General features: G+C 36.8%; 1 protein-coding gene across 2 annotated transcripts in view; it reads left to right on the forward strand.

Annotated features, from left to right (window-relative positions):
• MATN2 (matrilin 2) overlaps positions 1–14,169 on the forward strand; it is a 71,872-nt gene that overhangs the window by 30,752 nt on the left and 26,951 nt on the right. For both annotated transcript variants that reach the window (XM_069005195.1, XM_069005196.1), the window contains 3 exons: positions 2,078–2,200; positions 8,659–8,781; positions 12,780–12,902. In XM_069005195.1, coding sequence (XP_068861296.1) covers positions 2,078–2,200; positions 8,659–8,781; positions 12,780–12,902 — 369 coding nt within the window. The remainder of the gene's footprint in view (positions 1–2,077; positions 2,201–8,658; positions 8,782–12,779; positions 12,903–14,169) is intronic.

Genomic DNA, 14,169 nt, shown 5'->3' on the forward strand with positions numbered 1-14,169 from the left:
CTTTTGAATTGTATGTAATTTTCCTGCTGGTGACCCATGCACAGTAGCCCTCAATATGCTCCCTCTCTACCATTTTTCGAAGCCCTTTCCTGCATTGCTTTACCTTCTTTTTTAGCTATGATTTCTATTAGTTTTCCCCACTTACCCATCACACATGATTTCTTTGTGTACCTGCTTTGATCATCAGTCAGGTGATACCAGATTGTATTTTGAGCAATATGAAAGGGAAATTAGTCCTTCAATGTGTTTGTAGCCTTTGGTTTTTTTACATCACCAAATTATAAACTAATTTTAGCAATTAGCACTGGAAATCTGAGAGTCATCAAAATGGCCTTAAATGTGCTAGGATGGTGCAAATCATTGGTGAAGGAGAGAGATGATGCACTATCAGTCTAGAGGAGGTCAAACCATTATGTCTAAAACCCCCCACAGAGATGTAACAGAATTCATGAGGTTAGGGAGCCAAGCCTGGACAAAGGGGCAGCTTAGTTCTGGAGGTAGGGGAACCACAGCAAAAGAAAAATGCACAGTCTGTGAGTATTTTAGTTGCCTTCACTGGCTGTTAAATGCCCACAAGTGCACAGAGACAATAGATTCCTCACTTGACATCTAAGTAAAATAAATCTTCATCATGTTTATGTGAAGTACAATACATGATCAACATAAACCAGATTTATTTATCTAAGGTTTGGATGTCTTCGTCAGCTCTTCCATGAACAAATAGTTTCCTTATATACATAATTTAACACTTTCTGAATTAAATAATGCAGAAAAGATGAATGGTATGTACCTAGTGTTATACTATCTTTTCATTCTTTTTGTACCTAAAGTTAGACTCTCTTTTTATTCTTCTGTTCCCTTTTTTTTTTTTAATGTTGTGAGAATAAATGCTATCAGTATGCAGTTCTTAAAAGCCCTTAACCAAATGGCTTCAATCGGTAATGAACTGACAACTTTGCTTCAGGCTGGGAAATGGTTTGTTTGTTCAACATAAAATATTCTTACATTTGTTTAATTATGATGGTTTTACATCCATGAAAGGATGCTCCTTTCGTGTACTGTGGTCTAACTTTTCTAGAGAAGAGTGTTTGTGTCAGATAATGGGTGTTCTTTACTTATTACACTGTATTTGTTTGTTTAACTAATCTCTCCCATTCTTCTCTAGAGATGCTCAAATCTTACATTAATAAACAAAATAATACAAAAGAGGAATGTAGCTGAAACAAGCTGGAAAATTATCTGTTTGTGGCTGTTTACACTGGAACAAAAGAGTTAAGCGACTGTTTGTGCTGTTCATCATGCCGCTTGATATGAAGCAGACAGCTATAAAAGAAAATTTGGTTTTGCTTGGCTGATCTCCTCAAACATGTTCCAAAAGCCTATTTTGTAGATGTAAATGACCATTATGTGTTGAGCAGTCTTTGAGCAACACAAAGTACTCTGCTTTCCAGAGCTTTCGCTGGGGAAACTTAGGGTTCTCATAAAGCTTTGGTCCGTTAAAGAGAAAGCCCAGTGTGCTTTATTTGGCTAGGTGCTGAACTGACCTCTTTTGTCATGGTAATTTTTTTTTATGAGATCTTTTGCATGGAAGGGGTAACTTGCTATGGTATTTACATAAAACTGAAAAATTCTAAAACTCAGAAATGAAATATCCCCAAGTTTTTTGCTGTTGTGTTTTCCTTTTCTTTCCTTTTCCAACCTAGTCATCATTTATCTGGTTATGCAAAAAACCCCCCCAAATATACACAAATAAACCCAATTATTTCTCTTTTTCAAAAAAAAATCCCTGAAGAATGCCCTTTGAACTTTTTAGAGAAACATACATCAAGCAACCCTACTAGGCACCATTGAGCGATTAATAGTCATTGCCTTCAGCTGAAGGGACAAGTGCCTCAGCTTTGAGTGACTGATCCTATTGGCTTTCAGTGTTTGATGGAACATTAGCATGATCTGTGTTAAAATGAGCTCATCTCAAAAGAGCTGTCCATAGCTTCCTGCAATTTATTTTTGATCTATAGTCTACCTGTGCATTGTAGAAGGTCAAAGAATTTCATACTCATGCAATTATGTGTTGTAGCTCAGGACCTTTGTGCTGTGGAGAAACATGCCTGTGAGCAGATTTGTGTGAACACACCTGGGTCCTACGTCTGTCAGTGTTATGAAGGGTATGAACTTGATGCAAATGGAAAGAATTGTGTTGGTGAGTATGAATTCAGCAATTCACATTTATCTCTTGACACAAACCAAAGGAAAATTCAATATAAGTTAGTATCCACTTTAACCGTAGACAATGATGTTCTCCTGTGTGAGTGGTAGATGAGAAAGAACACATAATTGTCATGTTTGTAGGCCTTTTCTAATAATGAATGGTGCCTTGGGAAAATTGTTCCAACCAGCTTCACACAGAAAGTAATTTTCTGTTTTGAAACAACGTACCCAATGTTTTATTTGAGATCTTTTTAGGTGGCCAGCAATGTACTGGCATGACATATGTGGCCATTAAAAAAACAAAGCTGGACAAACTCGGTAGCTCCTCTTCAGACAGAAGTTATGCATGGAAAAGCTTGAAAATGGACAATTTCTTGATGTTTTTTCACTTGATTTCATGGTCATGTGAGGAGAGATTTCAACCCCTTTTTGGGACGACGACTTTAAGGAAACTTTAGCCATGTTAAGGATCCATCTACTATGTACCTTTAATTTTCACTGTCGGCAGTAAGGAAGTAAATATCAGCTCCAAGAATTACAACTCAAAAGAGAGAGTGTGGAAATATGGTACAATAATTTTTTAACACAAAACATACTTCCCTACCTATTACTCTGTAAGTATCTCACTCTTCTTCCCTGTTCATACATGGTAAATACTTCAAGTATAATCTCTTTTACAAGCCTATGCACCTATTCTTGTAAACTTTTCATACCATGCTACCTTTTGAGGAAATACTGTCTTCTGGTTTCCACTGCAAAAAAAACCCCAGTGAGATCTGGATATTTGTTAGGTATTCTCTTCAGGCAAGCACTTAGATGCATGCTGAATTTCAAACACATATTGAAGTTCCATGGAAATGAATCCAAGTAAATCCGTGGCCTCAAATGTGCCACAGGCCATCACAATGGTTTTGTCCAATACCCTACACTTTCTTGTCGTTTTAAGACAGCTCTAAAATACCTTTCTCTTATTGCCTTCAAAGAGCAATTGGCTTGCAGGATAACCCTGTTTTGAGATGCAAAATAGGTGACAATTTTTGGAACTTTCTGCATGTAGCTTCACGTAGGACATACAAATAAGGTTTTGGGGTATTTTAGGCCTGGGATAACATGAGGTTTTGAAGAACATTCTTCAGAAATGTTTCCTTTACTTGTAGCTTCATGATTTCAGTATAGGAGTATTTAAAGGTCTCAACATAATTTGTCTCCAGAATAATTTGGCCTCTCATGTATCATTTTAAGAACCTGCTTTTTGAAGCCAAATTGTTTTGAAAATGCAGATAATACTGATTATTTAGGCAAGTTTTTATGTTCTGGCCCAAATTTCTATATCTAATATTCATCTAACAACCTTAGCTGACCCTCTTGACTTTTACTTGTAATAGGATAAAGGATATACTTCTCTGCTATTTATTTGACTATATCCTGAGACAGAAAATTTGTGACTTCTGTTGGTAGAGTCTTTCATCCCCAGTTCTTTCCTACTATATAATCTAATTCAAAATATTCACGCTTAGTGTCATCAGCTGTTGTTACTATTTTCTATTAAGGTGAAGTTCCTTGACAGCCAAGATATTCTTACCAGGAGGGTAGCTACCAGAGCATCATTCTGGTGAAATTCTTTGTATGTCAAGTCTAGTATTATCCTCAAATACAGAGTCTATTTTTGTTATTTAAAGCTTCAAAATATTTCTATGCCATTTATTAAATTTCTTGCATTGGTATGTGTTTTTTGCCTGTTAATAACTTATCTGCAAAGTCTGGGGAGAGAGTTGCTTGGAGGTGTGATACATCTTTGACTTTTTCTTTCCTACCTCCTCACTGACTGTCTTTGGCATGAAGAGATATAGGTTTATTATAAGCTCTATTGTTGACATTTAAAGATATCATATTCTCTCTTCAGTTATTTTCAAAATACAGCATGCATGGTTCACTATCTTGCATTTTATAGCAGTTTTTCTTCTCCACTTGATTTCTATTCATTTGTACCTTTTAGCAACAAAGCATGAATACATGCGATTCATACCAGTGCAATAATTCGCAGTATTAACTGGGATTTTAAAGCACATTATTAACATCTCTATTTTTTTTGTTTTCTTTTGCATTTGCGTATTTGGCCACTTAACTTTTTAATTTCTTACTGATGTACAAGAATTGTTCAATGTATATTAATTATATTTGATCTATGCAGAACTTAGTTTCTCTATATTTCTTGAACAGGAAAAGCGTGTCTGGGTAACTTATGATTTTGATGCTAATTTGTCTGCCAATCCTATTGTCAGCCTCCAGGATTTGACTTTTCAGGTTTGAACAATTTGAGATTTTTGAGGAATATGCTACTACTAAGAATGTACAGCTTCTGCAGATGTGATCACCAACAAATAATCATCCTTCCTGGAAAATTTTATAAGGGAGACTATGTATAGTACTGAATCAGCAGTGATAACTCTCAGTTTTCATCACTCTTAAGCTAGTTAACCCTTCCTTTCTGTGGAGTATTTATTGTCAAATGAGCAGGATCAGAAGAAAGATCTTGAGGTACACCTATACTAGAGATCACTGAGAACAATAACAATTTTGCAAAAAGCAGTGACTTCATTTAGGTTACTGTCTCCTCCCCTTCCAGAGAATGAAAAGAAAATTTCAGTAGGAAATACACATTGTGGTATTCTTGCAAAGAGTCAAAGGTTTCCATCTAAGATATCTAAGACTTCTAAAGTTTGAATTCCAGCAAAAGCGAAGGAGAAAGTGCCGAAAATTCTTTTCACAGGCATGTTTGTTAAGATTTTTCTGATGGGCTAATTTAAGGATCAGTGGTGATACTAATTGCTTTACTGACATGTGCCAGCCAGTTACCTGAATGGCAGTAATTATATGAAATCTCACAGCCAGAACTCACAATGTATCCATTCAAGCTGACCGCTGAACAACCAACCACCCTGAGGGTTTGTAATGCACAGTTTATGAACAAATTTGTAGGCTAAATAGTATTTGAAACTGTCTGCTCAGCATTAAGTATGGATGGCAGGGCACTATCATTTTGCCTTTTTTTGAAAACTGTTTTTCACATGGACAAAGTTATGTCAGTTGAAGTTTGGTGGTAATGAGCCATCCTTTCTCCATCATGCTGCTGGACACTCAGTCTCTCCACCTTGGTGTTGCTGGACATGCTGTCTTCTCTTTCCTGGCAGTCTCCATATTGCTGCAGCTGCTGGGCTTGGGTCCTCTTTTCCTGGCAGTGGTTTGGCTGCTGGCACTCTCTGCAGTGCTGGCACCTCTCTGCAGTGCTGGCACTGCTGGATTTTTTTGGCTGCTTTTTAGATTCTTACGAGTCTTCCATGAGTCTGCTCTATTCTTCCCCCATCTTCTTTTTCATCCTCCTTATGCCTTTACTTAACTCTGTCCCCTTTTTCTCCTACCCTTCTCCTTAACTTACTTCATTCTCCCAGGCTTGAATAATCTGTATAAACATCATAGGGGTAAAACAACCATTCAAGAGAAAGGTGACCCATGCAGTCCATGGTTCAGAGAGGACAATGTAAGCACCCAGAGTGCAGAACTGGTAACTGGAAGTAAAAGATGGTTCTCATCACTTACTAACTAATACCAAGTGAGAAAAACAAATACGGAACAAATACGCAGAGATGACAACTCAATTAATGGTTTGCTCACTAAAAAGGACACTAATTAATAATTTAGAAAAATTTCTTATTGAAATAGACATGAGATAAAATTGAGAGCAGTGAAATCTCTTAAGTGTTCACATTTTAATGTATATCTTATGACTCAGCATAGAAATATGAAAGTAGTGAAACTTCTATTAATTAGGAAAATATTATTCTGCTTTGCTCTTATACAACCTGTATATTTTCTGTATACTAACTAAAGGATTACAGTACTTCAGTATAAGACACACAAGTTTATAAATTTTTTCAGTCTTTTTAGGAAGATTTAACTCCATGGACAACTTACCTACTTGCTGACTGGAATTCTATTGACAAGTTTCCCTTCTAAACAAGTACCACCAAAACGAAGCAAAAAGCTGAAATTGAAATGAATTTATAGATCAATTACTACTGTCAGTCTGCAAGGCTAAGCCTGCCTGTAAATAGTGCAATTTGTATATAAAAATAATTGGAAAAAAGGGAATAATACTTATCTCCAAAACCAACTGTCAAGTGAATGGTCTTATTTCTTGACTGTGTTAATAGAAAGGCATTACTTAAATTAATATGCTCATTGTTCTTACAGGCCAACAGACCTGCTTCTGAGAGTCAGAGCTCAGAAGGCTACAAAGGCTAAAAAGCAAGCCTTAAAAAATTAGTTATTTATTTTGTTTGTTTTTTTCCTCTGTCTAAGGTATGTTAGCAACTGCATAGCCATGAGAAGGTACAGATCTTCCCCTAGAGATTGTAATCTGAAAGTGCTTAGGGTCAGAGTTGCTCAGATGCTCATAATAAAGCATTCTGAGCCTTGTTCAGTTGTCTCTAAAACAACAAAACTGGTGAAAGAGCTGGAAGAAATGTTCTGTGAGAAGTATCTGAGGACTCTGGCTTTGTCTAGTTTGGTGAAAAGGCTAAATGGGCAACCTTATCTCTCTTTATAGCTTAATGTGCAGGGGATGTGAAGAGGGAGCTCCATTCTGAGCTCTTCTCCCAGGGATAGGGCATGTGGGAAAGGTTCAAAGCTGCACCAGGGGAGGTTTAGACTGGACATTAGGAGGCATTTCTTTACTGAGGGTGGTCAAACTCTGGAACAGGCTTCCTGCAAGAGGTGGATGCTCCAAGCCTGTCAGTGTGTGAGAGGCATTTGGACAAAGCCAACTCTGAATTGGTCAAGCAGTTGGACTAAATGGTCATTGTGTGTCTCTTCCAACTGAGTATTCTATTCTCATTGTTATAATCATTAGTTGGGCAGTTGTAGGTATTGCAATAGAAATTAATTTTGTTAAGGTTTAAATGCAGAGGAGGAGGCGACTTTACAGAGACATCTATATGGGCTATTTCCCAGGCATGATGCTAAATAGAATATATTCTTTGGCCTACCTATTTCTTAATGTGTCTTTTACACACTTGAAAATGTGCATGTGGTTAGAATTAATGTAAGAGGAAAGCTAATTGTATGACACATTATATCCCTGAAACATGTACTCAGTAAACAGGTTTTAGTATGAATCGATTCACTCTGGAAACAGGAAGGTGCTTGCCAGGAAAATGGTATCACATGGTAGCCAGTAAGTAGTTTAATTTGACTTGATTCAACACAAATATTCTGAAGGGTTAAAAGAAACTCTTTCAAAGTAACTGAATAGATTGTTTGCTTTCCTGACTAGATGATCTTGACTAAATATAGTAGCACACCTGAGTGTGCATTATTTACATAGATGGGGCAATTGAAGAAAGAATTGATTTCATTAAAACAAATTACTGCTTCTTAAAGAAATTTGTGAGGCTCAGCAGTATAAAGTAATGAAAAAATTTACTCAGTTGGCAAAGAGGAACCTGTCTTGGTATGAAACAAAGCACATTACTGTCTTCTGCAGAAAGAATCAGATATACTTTCCTAATGTAGGCCTGACTGCTCTTTGCAGGCAGAGCACCAGCTTTGTGACTTATCTTTAATTTCTTCTAAGACTTTTGTTGTGAAGATGAAGCAAGAAATTTAAAAAATCCTTTCATTTCTTTAGCAACTTTGAATGGGCTTGACAGAGAAACTCTGAAGTATTACTGTTTGTCATCTAACTTCTAAATATGGATTTGTGTAATAAATGACCAGACTTATGAAATAAGTGACTGGACTGCCTGTGATTTTTTTTTTTCTTTTTCTTTTTTTTTTCTTTTTTTTTTCGTAAAAGGCATTATATAAGCAAAATATCAGTGGTGAATGTCAGCCTGCAGCTCTCAGGCTTTGTAGTTGTAGCTGCTTTGTACAGAATAAATCTGGAGCACATTAGAGGGAATGAATGTACTGGGACAGTCCTCAGTGTAGAAGATTATGCCAAGATTCTCCTATATACTCAGGCTACAGAAACAGCTCTTGAGAATTAATACAGCTGGGAGGGAACAAAGGAAAAGTAGAGCAATTCCAGGACTGGAACTTGAGAGACAGAAGACAGAACTAAATCAAACAAACTTTGCTATGTCCTGGCCTACAGTGTGAACATCTGGACAGAGTTACTGAGGCATGGTTTCCAGATCTGAGAAAACATGTTGAGAAGGCTCCTGAAAATCTGAGAGTTGATAAATGTTCAAAGTTGAGAAATGATTCAGGACTCATTTAAAATCTGATTTACCAAATGGTGGTGTAAGTGCACTACTTTCTGCAGACAGAAATTACATCAGCTTTTCCTTTTTTTTTATAGCTCCTGTGTGTCACTAGTACCATAATATCTATGCATAATAGTTCTGATTTTTTTTTCTAATTGCACATGTTGGTCTTGTTCTTTTTCAGTTGTAGACTACTGTGCTTTGGATAACCAAGGTTGCCAACACGAATGTGTTAACACTGAAGACTCCTATTACTGTAGATGCCACCCAGGGTTCATTTTAAATCCAGACAAAAGAACTTGCAGAAGTAAGTTGTGATAAAGTTTAATTATTAACAGTTTGCACTTATTCTGTCTTCCAGCTGTCAGCAGTAATACTCCCACTGCTCCTGGGAATGCTGAGTAATGCATCAGGTATAGAAAATGTCGGAGTGCTCTGGAAGCCAAAGGTCTTGAGAGCAAAGCAAGCTGTTTTGAGGGGAGAGCCTAAGGGTAGGGGGTCCCTCCTGTGAGCAGGAAACTTTTAACATGAAATCCAGCTCCTTTTCAACAGCAAAAAGCCAAAGCTTTGTCTTGGATTTCTCCTTGATTATTTGCCTTTTTTCAGTTAGAATGTAATCTCCCTAGCTAGGTAAACAAACAAGTCTGCACAAGACAATTTATAATCCGTTTCCTTTGTAAAATGATTTAAATTATGAGTAGGTTCCCATTCAGAAGAAACATTACAGTCTATTTTTCTGTGGATTTTTCTCCAGAGTGAGTTCACTGATAGTGTGACAAAGTTCTGGTAACATCAGTATCTTCTGCCAAGCTTCCATATTACCACCAGCTTATAAAAACTTCATGGCTTTGCTTGTTTGTTGTTTGTCAAATTTGATACCAGGCTAAAAAGATCAAAAATTACTGGAGTTAGGAATGGACATAAAGTGGAGGGGAACTGACAGACCAGAAAATACTCATGCCAAGGCTTCCCGTAATTGGGAAAACAAGCTAATACCTCCACAGTGTTTAATGTCATAACTCCCTTTCAGGAAATGTCAAGGGAAAACCTTAATGTACCTTTCTAGTTACCTTTCTTCATAAATGTGGGCTTTGATAAAGAAATAATACTATTGTACCTGTAAGCAGGCAAGCTCCATTAGTTTTAGATGATTGCGGCTGCCAGTGGTGAATTTAGCCCATATCACTGAATAATGTATTCAAACATTATTTCTGAAAAAATGCATCAATATAGCACTGCATTTCTGTGTTTTCACAGGTTTTGGGGCATTTCAGTCCTTCTGATGAGAGACTTGGTTAGCCTATAGACTGTATCTGTATTGTGTACTATGCTTGGTATCCATTTCACTTAAATTTAACATTTAGGAAGAAAACATGTAATCCTGGCTGTACATGTGTTCTTATGATCAAGGGAAAGAGACCTACACTTCTCAAAGGTGATTGCTCCATGTTCTGACACAAATTTATGGAATTGCCTGTATTTTTCTTGAATATGCAGGGGGCCTGGATGACTTGTTAGACTGGACACATAATTTTTAGATGGTCAGAGTCAGGGGAGATGAAACTTCTGCTTCCCAAGGGTCAGAGTATGGTTTGTAGTGGTTAACATAAATTGTAGATTGTATTAACATTTCTATTTGTCAAGTATCTGTCAGCTAAAGGCTGGCTAATTATACTTCCACATGTACTTCCACATCCATATATATTTGAAATCTTACTTTAATGTGCTTCCACTGCCCAAGTGTAAGTTTTTGTTAATTTCTTTGATTTAAGAATGTGGATTTTAAGCAGTGTTTTGTCTTCCAGTTTGAACTGAAGAAAGTCCTTAAAACTGCATAAACATTTCTTATACCTTGACTGATTTTTAGTTTGTGGCCTAACTGTATGCATTATTTTAAGATGTTTAAATTGATGATCCACAGAATGCTGACGTCTGAGAGAATGTTCTGGGAAAGTAGTATTTCAGGCTTGCCCTTTCTCTATCCTCTATCTGTTGCTTGAGACAGTATATTGGGCATAAATAAGCATAAATAAAACTTACTAAGCCACTTTTTCTTACACTTGATATCTTCTGAGCCTTGCTAATAAATTAAAGCATGAATGAAAGAACTGTGTAGCTCTTAATGCTGTGCAAGTCAAGACAGCATGAGAGCTCTTCAGAGCAGAAGTGTCCCCTAGTTCCCATGTTATGAATCACACTGCATTTGAGTCAGCATAAACGTTGTGAACAAACAAACTACAGATCACTGGATTTAAAATGTTTGTGACTTTAAAACTTTTAACATAAATTTCTACGTATTTGGCTTATGTACTGAGTCTCAGGGATGATGGCCAACTAGCCAAGACCCACACCCATGCCAGACAAGTTCTCTGCATCAGCAAGCAGGCCTGAGGCACCCACTCCTGAGATCTCATGATTGTCTCAGAATCCTGACTTCCCTTTCAAAAATAGAAAGTAAGCCTTTATGCTCATGGCTACAAAGAAATGCTTGGAAATGTAAGTGGTGTCAGTATGGTCATGCCTATCTGACAAATGTTTTCTCTGGGAACTCTTCCAAAGTTCTCAGAATGAAACACAAGGAGCAATGCTCATGAAGGCAACCTTGCCAACACCGTCAGAGTGCTCTATGGCTGGAAGAGCACAGCAAATTTGGTTTATCAGTGAGGCACATGGAGGACATTCAAGCTACAATTAAGGAGACTTCTGCCACTCTTGCTGCTCCCTTCAAGAGAACAGATGGAAGCTTCTCCTTGTACTGGGGGGTGCTGAGCCTCACCTGTTGCTCTTTATGAATGGCCCGTTTGAATTCTGGATGGGTTCACATAATTTGTAGCTGGGCAAGACTCTGTTAACATCATTAATCTGGGGTGTGTTAATGAAGCCCTGTGAAGTGTATTTTTAGTGTCCCAAACAGAATAGCCTCAAGGTTTCAACAGAAATAACAATACCTATTTTTCAACCCTTGTGGTCGTCTTCAGAATCAGTTACCCAAGAAAAGTCTCTCCTGCACACTTGAGTGAGCAAGGATTTGAGCAGCTAAATGCATCACAGCACTGAGTAGGTCCAGAAGGCATACAGCTATATTCCTCTGGTGCACACATGTGGCTTTTTGGGTTGTGTCTCTTCAGTGCACTCTTCAACAACCTATATTTTCTAATCTTCATTTTAGTAAACAGATAAGATATCCCCATGTTATGTATATATCTATGTGCATATGCTGTCAAAAAAAGCTTTGGTAAAGGAAATGTTAATTAATGTTATTAATGTTAGAGTGGTGTTCATAAATTATAAAATAGTCCTTCCGAGTTTTCTTAGATAGTGACATTCCACTTTGTTTATTCAGTAAATATAGATGGTTTATTATCACTAAGGGCTTTCATCATATATAAAGACTCAATTCAATTAACCTGCCACAAATCCAAAGAAAGAACTGTCCACACCTCTTAAAGCAAATCACCTCTGGAAATAATTAACTTCTGGGAACAAAACCCCCTGAGTTTTCAGGTTGTTCAATAATGAGGTGTTCAAAAGTGCCTGGATATTTTGTGAAGTGTAATTTACGTAATTTGTGACTTGTTTATCTACTTCTAGCCGTGCTGAGGGGTTAGGACCATTTTTCACTAGTGTAAATTAACCACACTGACACAAAACTAAGTGATGGGCACACACTGCATCTAAGTGAATGTCAGATTCTTTGACTTCATCAATAATGATAAACACTATATGGAAATATCTCAGTGCTCAGTGCACAGTTGCTTTCCTTTCTAAGGTGCTTGATCCAGTAGTGGTAGCTGTTTCTAGACTGCTTATCTTCTCTTCCATGGGCATATTAAATGGAAGAATTGTGAAGCAAGCACTCAGAGCTGTTAAAAATATCCACACTCCTGATGACCTGGTTGGCCTGCTGTGATACAATGAATGGCACTCAAAAGCATGTTTGTGTGTGTATTACAGATCATGTCTAACATGCTCTGAGTGAATAGAGGCAATTTTGATGAGACAATGTTTAAGGCTTAGCTGCAAAATATTAAGAAATATGTAAGATTCTAACTTCTCTACCACATGAACTTCTGTTCTTGAATAATTCTTTGTAGTATATGTCAGGTGTACCTCAGTATTGCAGATATTTGGAAAAAAAGAAACATTTTATTGTCATGGTTTGAAACAATATGGTAAAACACCAAAATGATGCCTAAGGAAAAAAAGGCAGAAGAAAAGAAAAGAAAACAAAGTAACTCATTTTTACCTGGTTTATTTCTGAGAAATTATATTACTCACTGACACAAACGCTTTTTTTTTGTTTAGAACCAGACTATTGTTCTCTTCAGGACCATGGTTGTGAACAGGAATGTGTTAATACAGATGATTCCTATTTTTGTCAATGCCAAGAAGGGTTTAGACTTAATCCAGATAAGAAAACATGCAAAAGTGAGTAATCCTTTAGACATAATAAAGTTCATCTGCTTTTATTTCTTGAACCTGCAGTGAATTGTTTCCCTTCTGAAAGGATGGAAGTTTTCTCTGTAATTAAGGTTGAAACAAATGTTTCTTTATAAACTTGAATTTTAATTGAATGAATCATGCTGGGAAAATATACATTTTGCTGCTTTGTAGATTACTTTGTATATAAGACATTTTTGAAGACTTTAATGGAAACCTGAGGATTAATGTAGGAACCAAAATTACTTAAAATAAGTTCATTACTTATTTGAAACTTTCTGGCCTTGGCTTGTAAAAACACAAGCAGCTTGTTTCACCCAGTTGGTTTAGCCAAGGACAGATACATTTAATCAGCTTGGAAATGTGTTGAACAGACAACACAGCTATCAAAATCAACTTAAGAGTCAAACACGAAACTTCATAGTTTCCTAAAAAAATTGTAAAAACAGCATGAGCAGTGTCAGTGTTATAAACCAATTACACATAATATTTACTTTAGAAAGGCTTAGTGCTACAGCTCTTCTTGAGTGGGGCCTGGAATCACAGCAGATTTTTAGTGTAATGTGTTCAAGTTTAGGGAGAATATATTCAGCAAAATGAAATAGCCCGATCCTGTGACTCATTTGTTGGGGGATGAAAATTGTACTACTGGTATTTCATGAATATTATAAACTTGTTTGGAGCAATCTAATTTTATTTCTAGACACTCATAAAATGTATCTGGTTTTGTTTCTGGTTTTGTATCTGGTATTTTTGTTCAGTCTTAAAGATATGTTCTCACAAAGCATTTTTGTTTGCACAGTGCTATTTTTGCAGCAATCCATGCTATTCTGCTTTTTATTATCTATATGGTATTTTAATACATTCAGATTTTTATAGATTCAAAAGCCTTGGTAAGCAAAAGAGCAGCATTGTATAAAATACTTAATGCCGAGGATGTAATTGCAAATTAAAGGCAAATTGTAATTCCCATTGGGGGTATTTTTCCGTATAGGACTTTGGATTTGGCTGCAAATCTGGTGATGTTTCCAAGATTAAGCTCCTATTCCAAATCTTGTTGTAACAAGGGTCATGTTAGCTAAGCTAAGCTTGTAAAATAAAGCAGAATATTTGCATATATGCCTTTTTCAGAAATCAGGGTCAATAGATGAGTGGTGACAAGAACCAGGCATTCTTCCTCCACCACCACGTGTGATTTCTGGTGACTACAGGAGGAGATCTAGGGGGTCAAAGTGAAGCATTACGTAGCTGAGTG

This window comes from Aphelocoma coerulescens, chromosome 2, assembly GCF_041296385.1.
Source record: "Aphelocoma coerulescens isolate FSJ_1873_10779 chromosome 2, UR_Acoe_1.0, whole genome shotgun sequence".
NCBI lineage: Eukaryota > Metazoa > Chordata > Aves > Passeriformes > Corvidae > Aphelocoma > Aphelocoma coerulescens.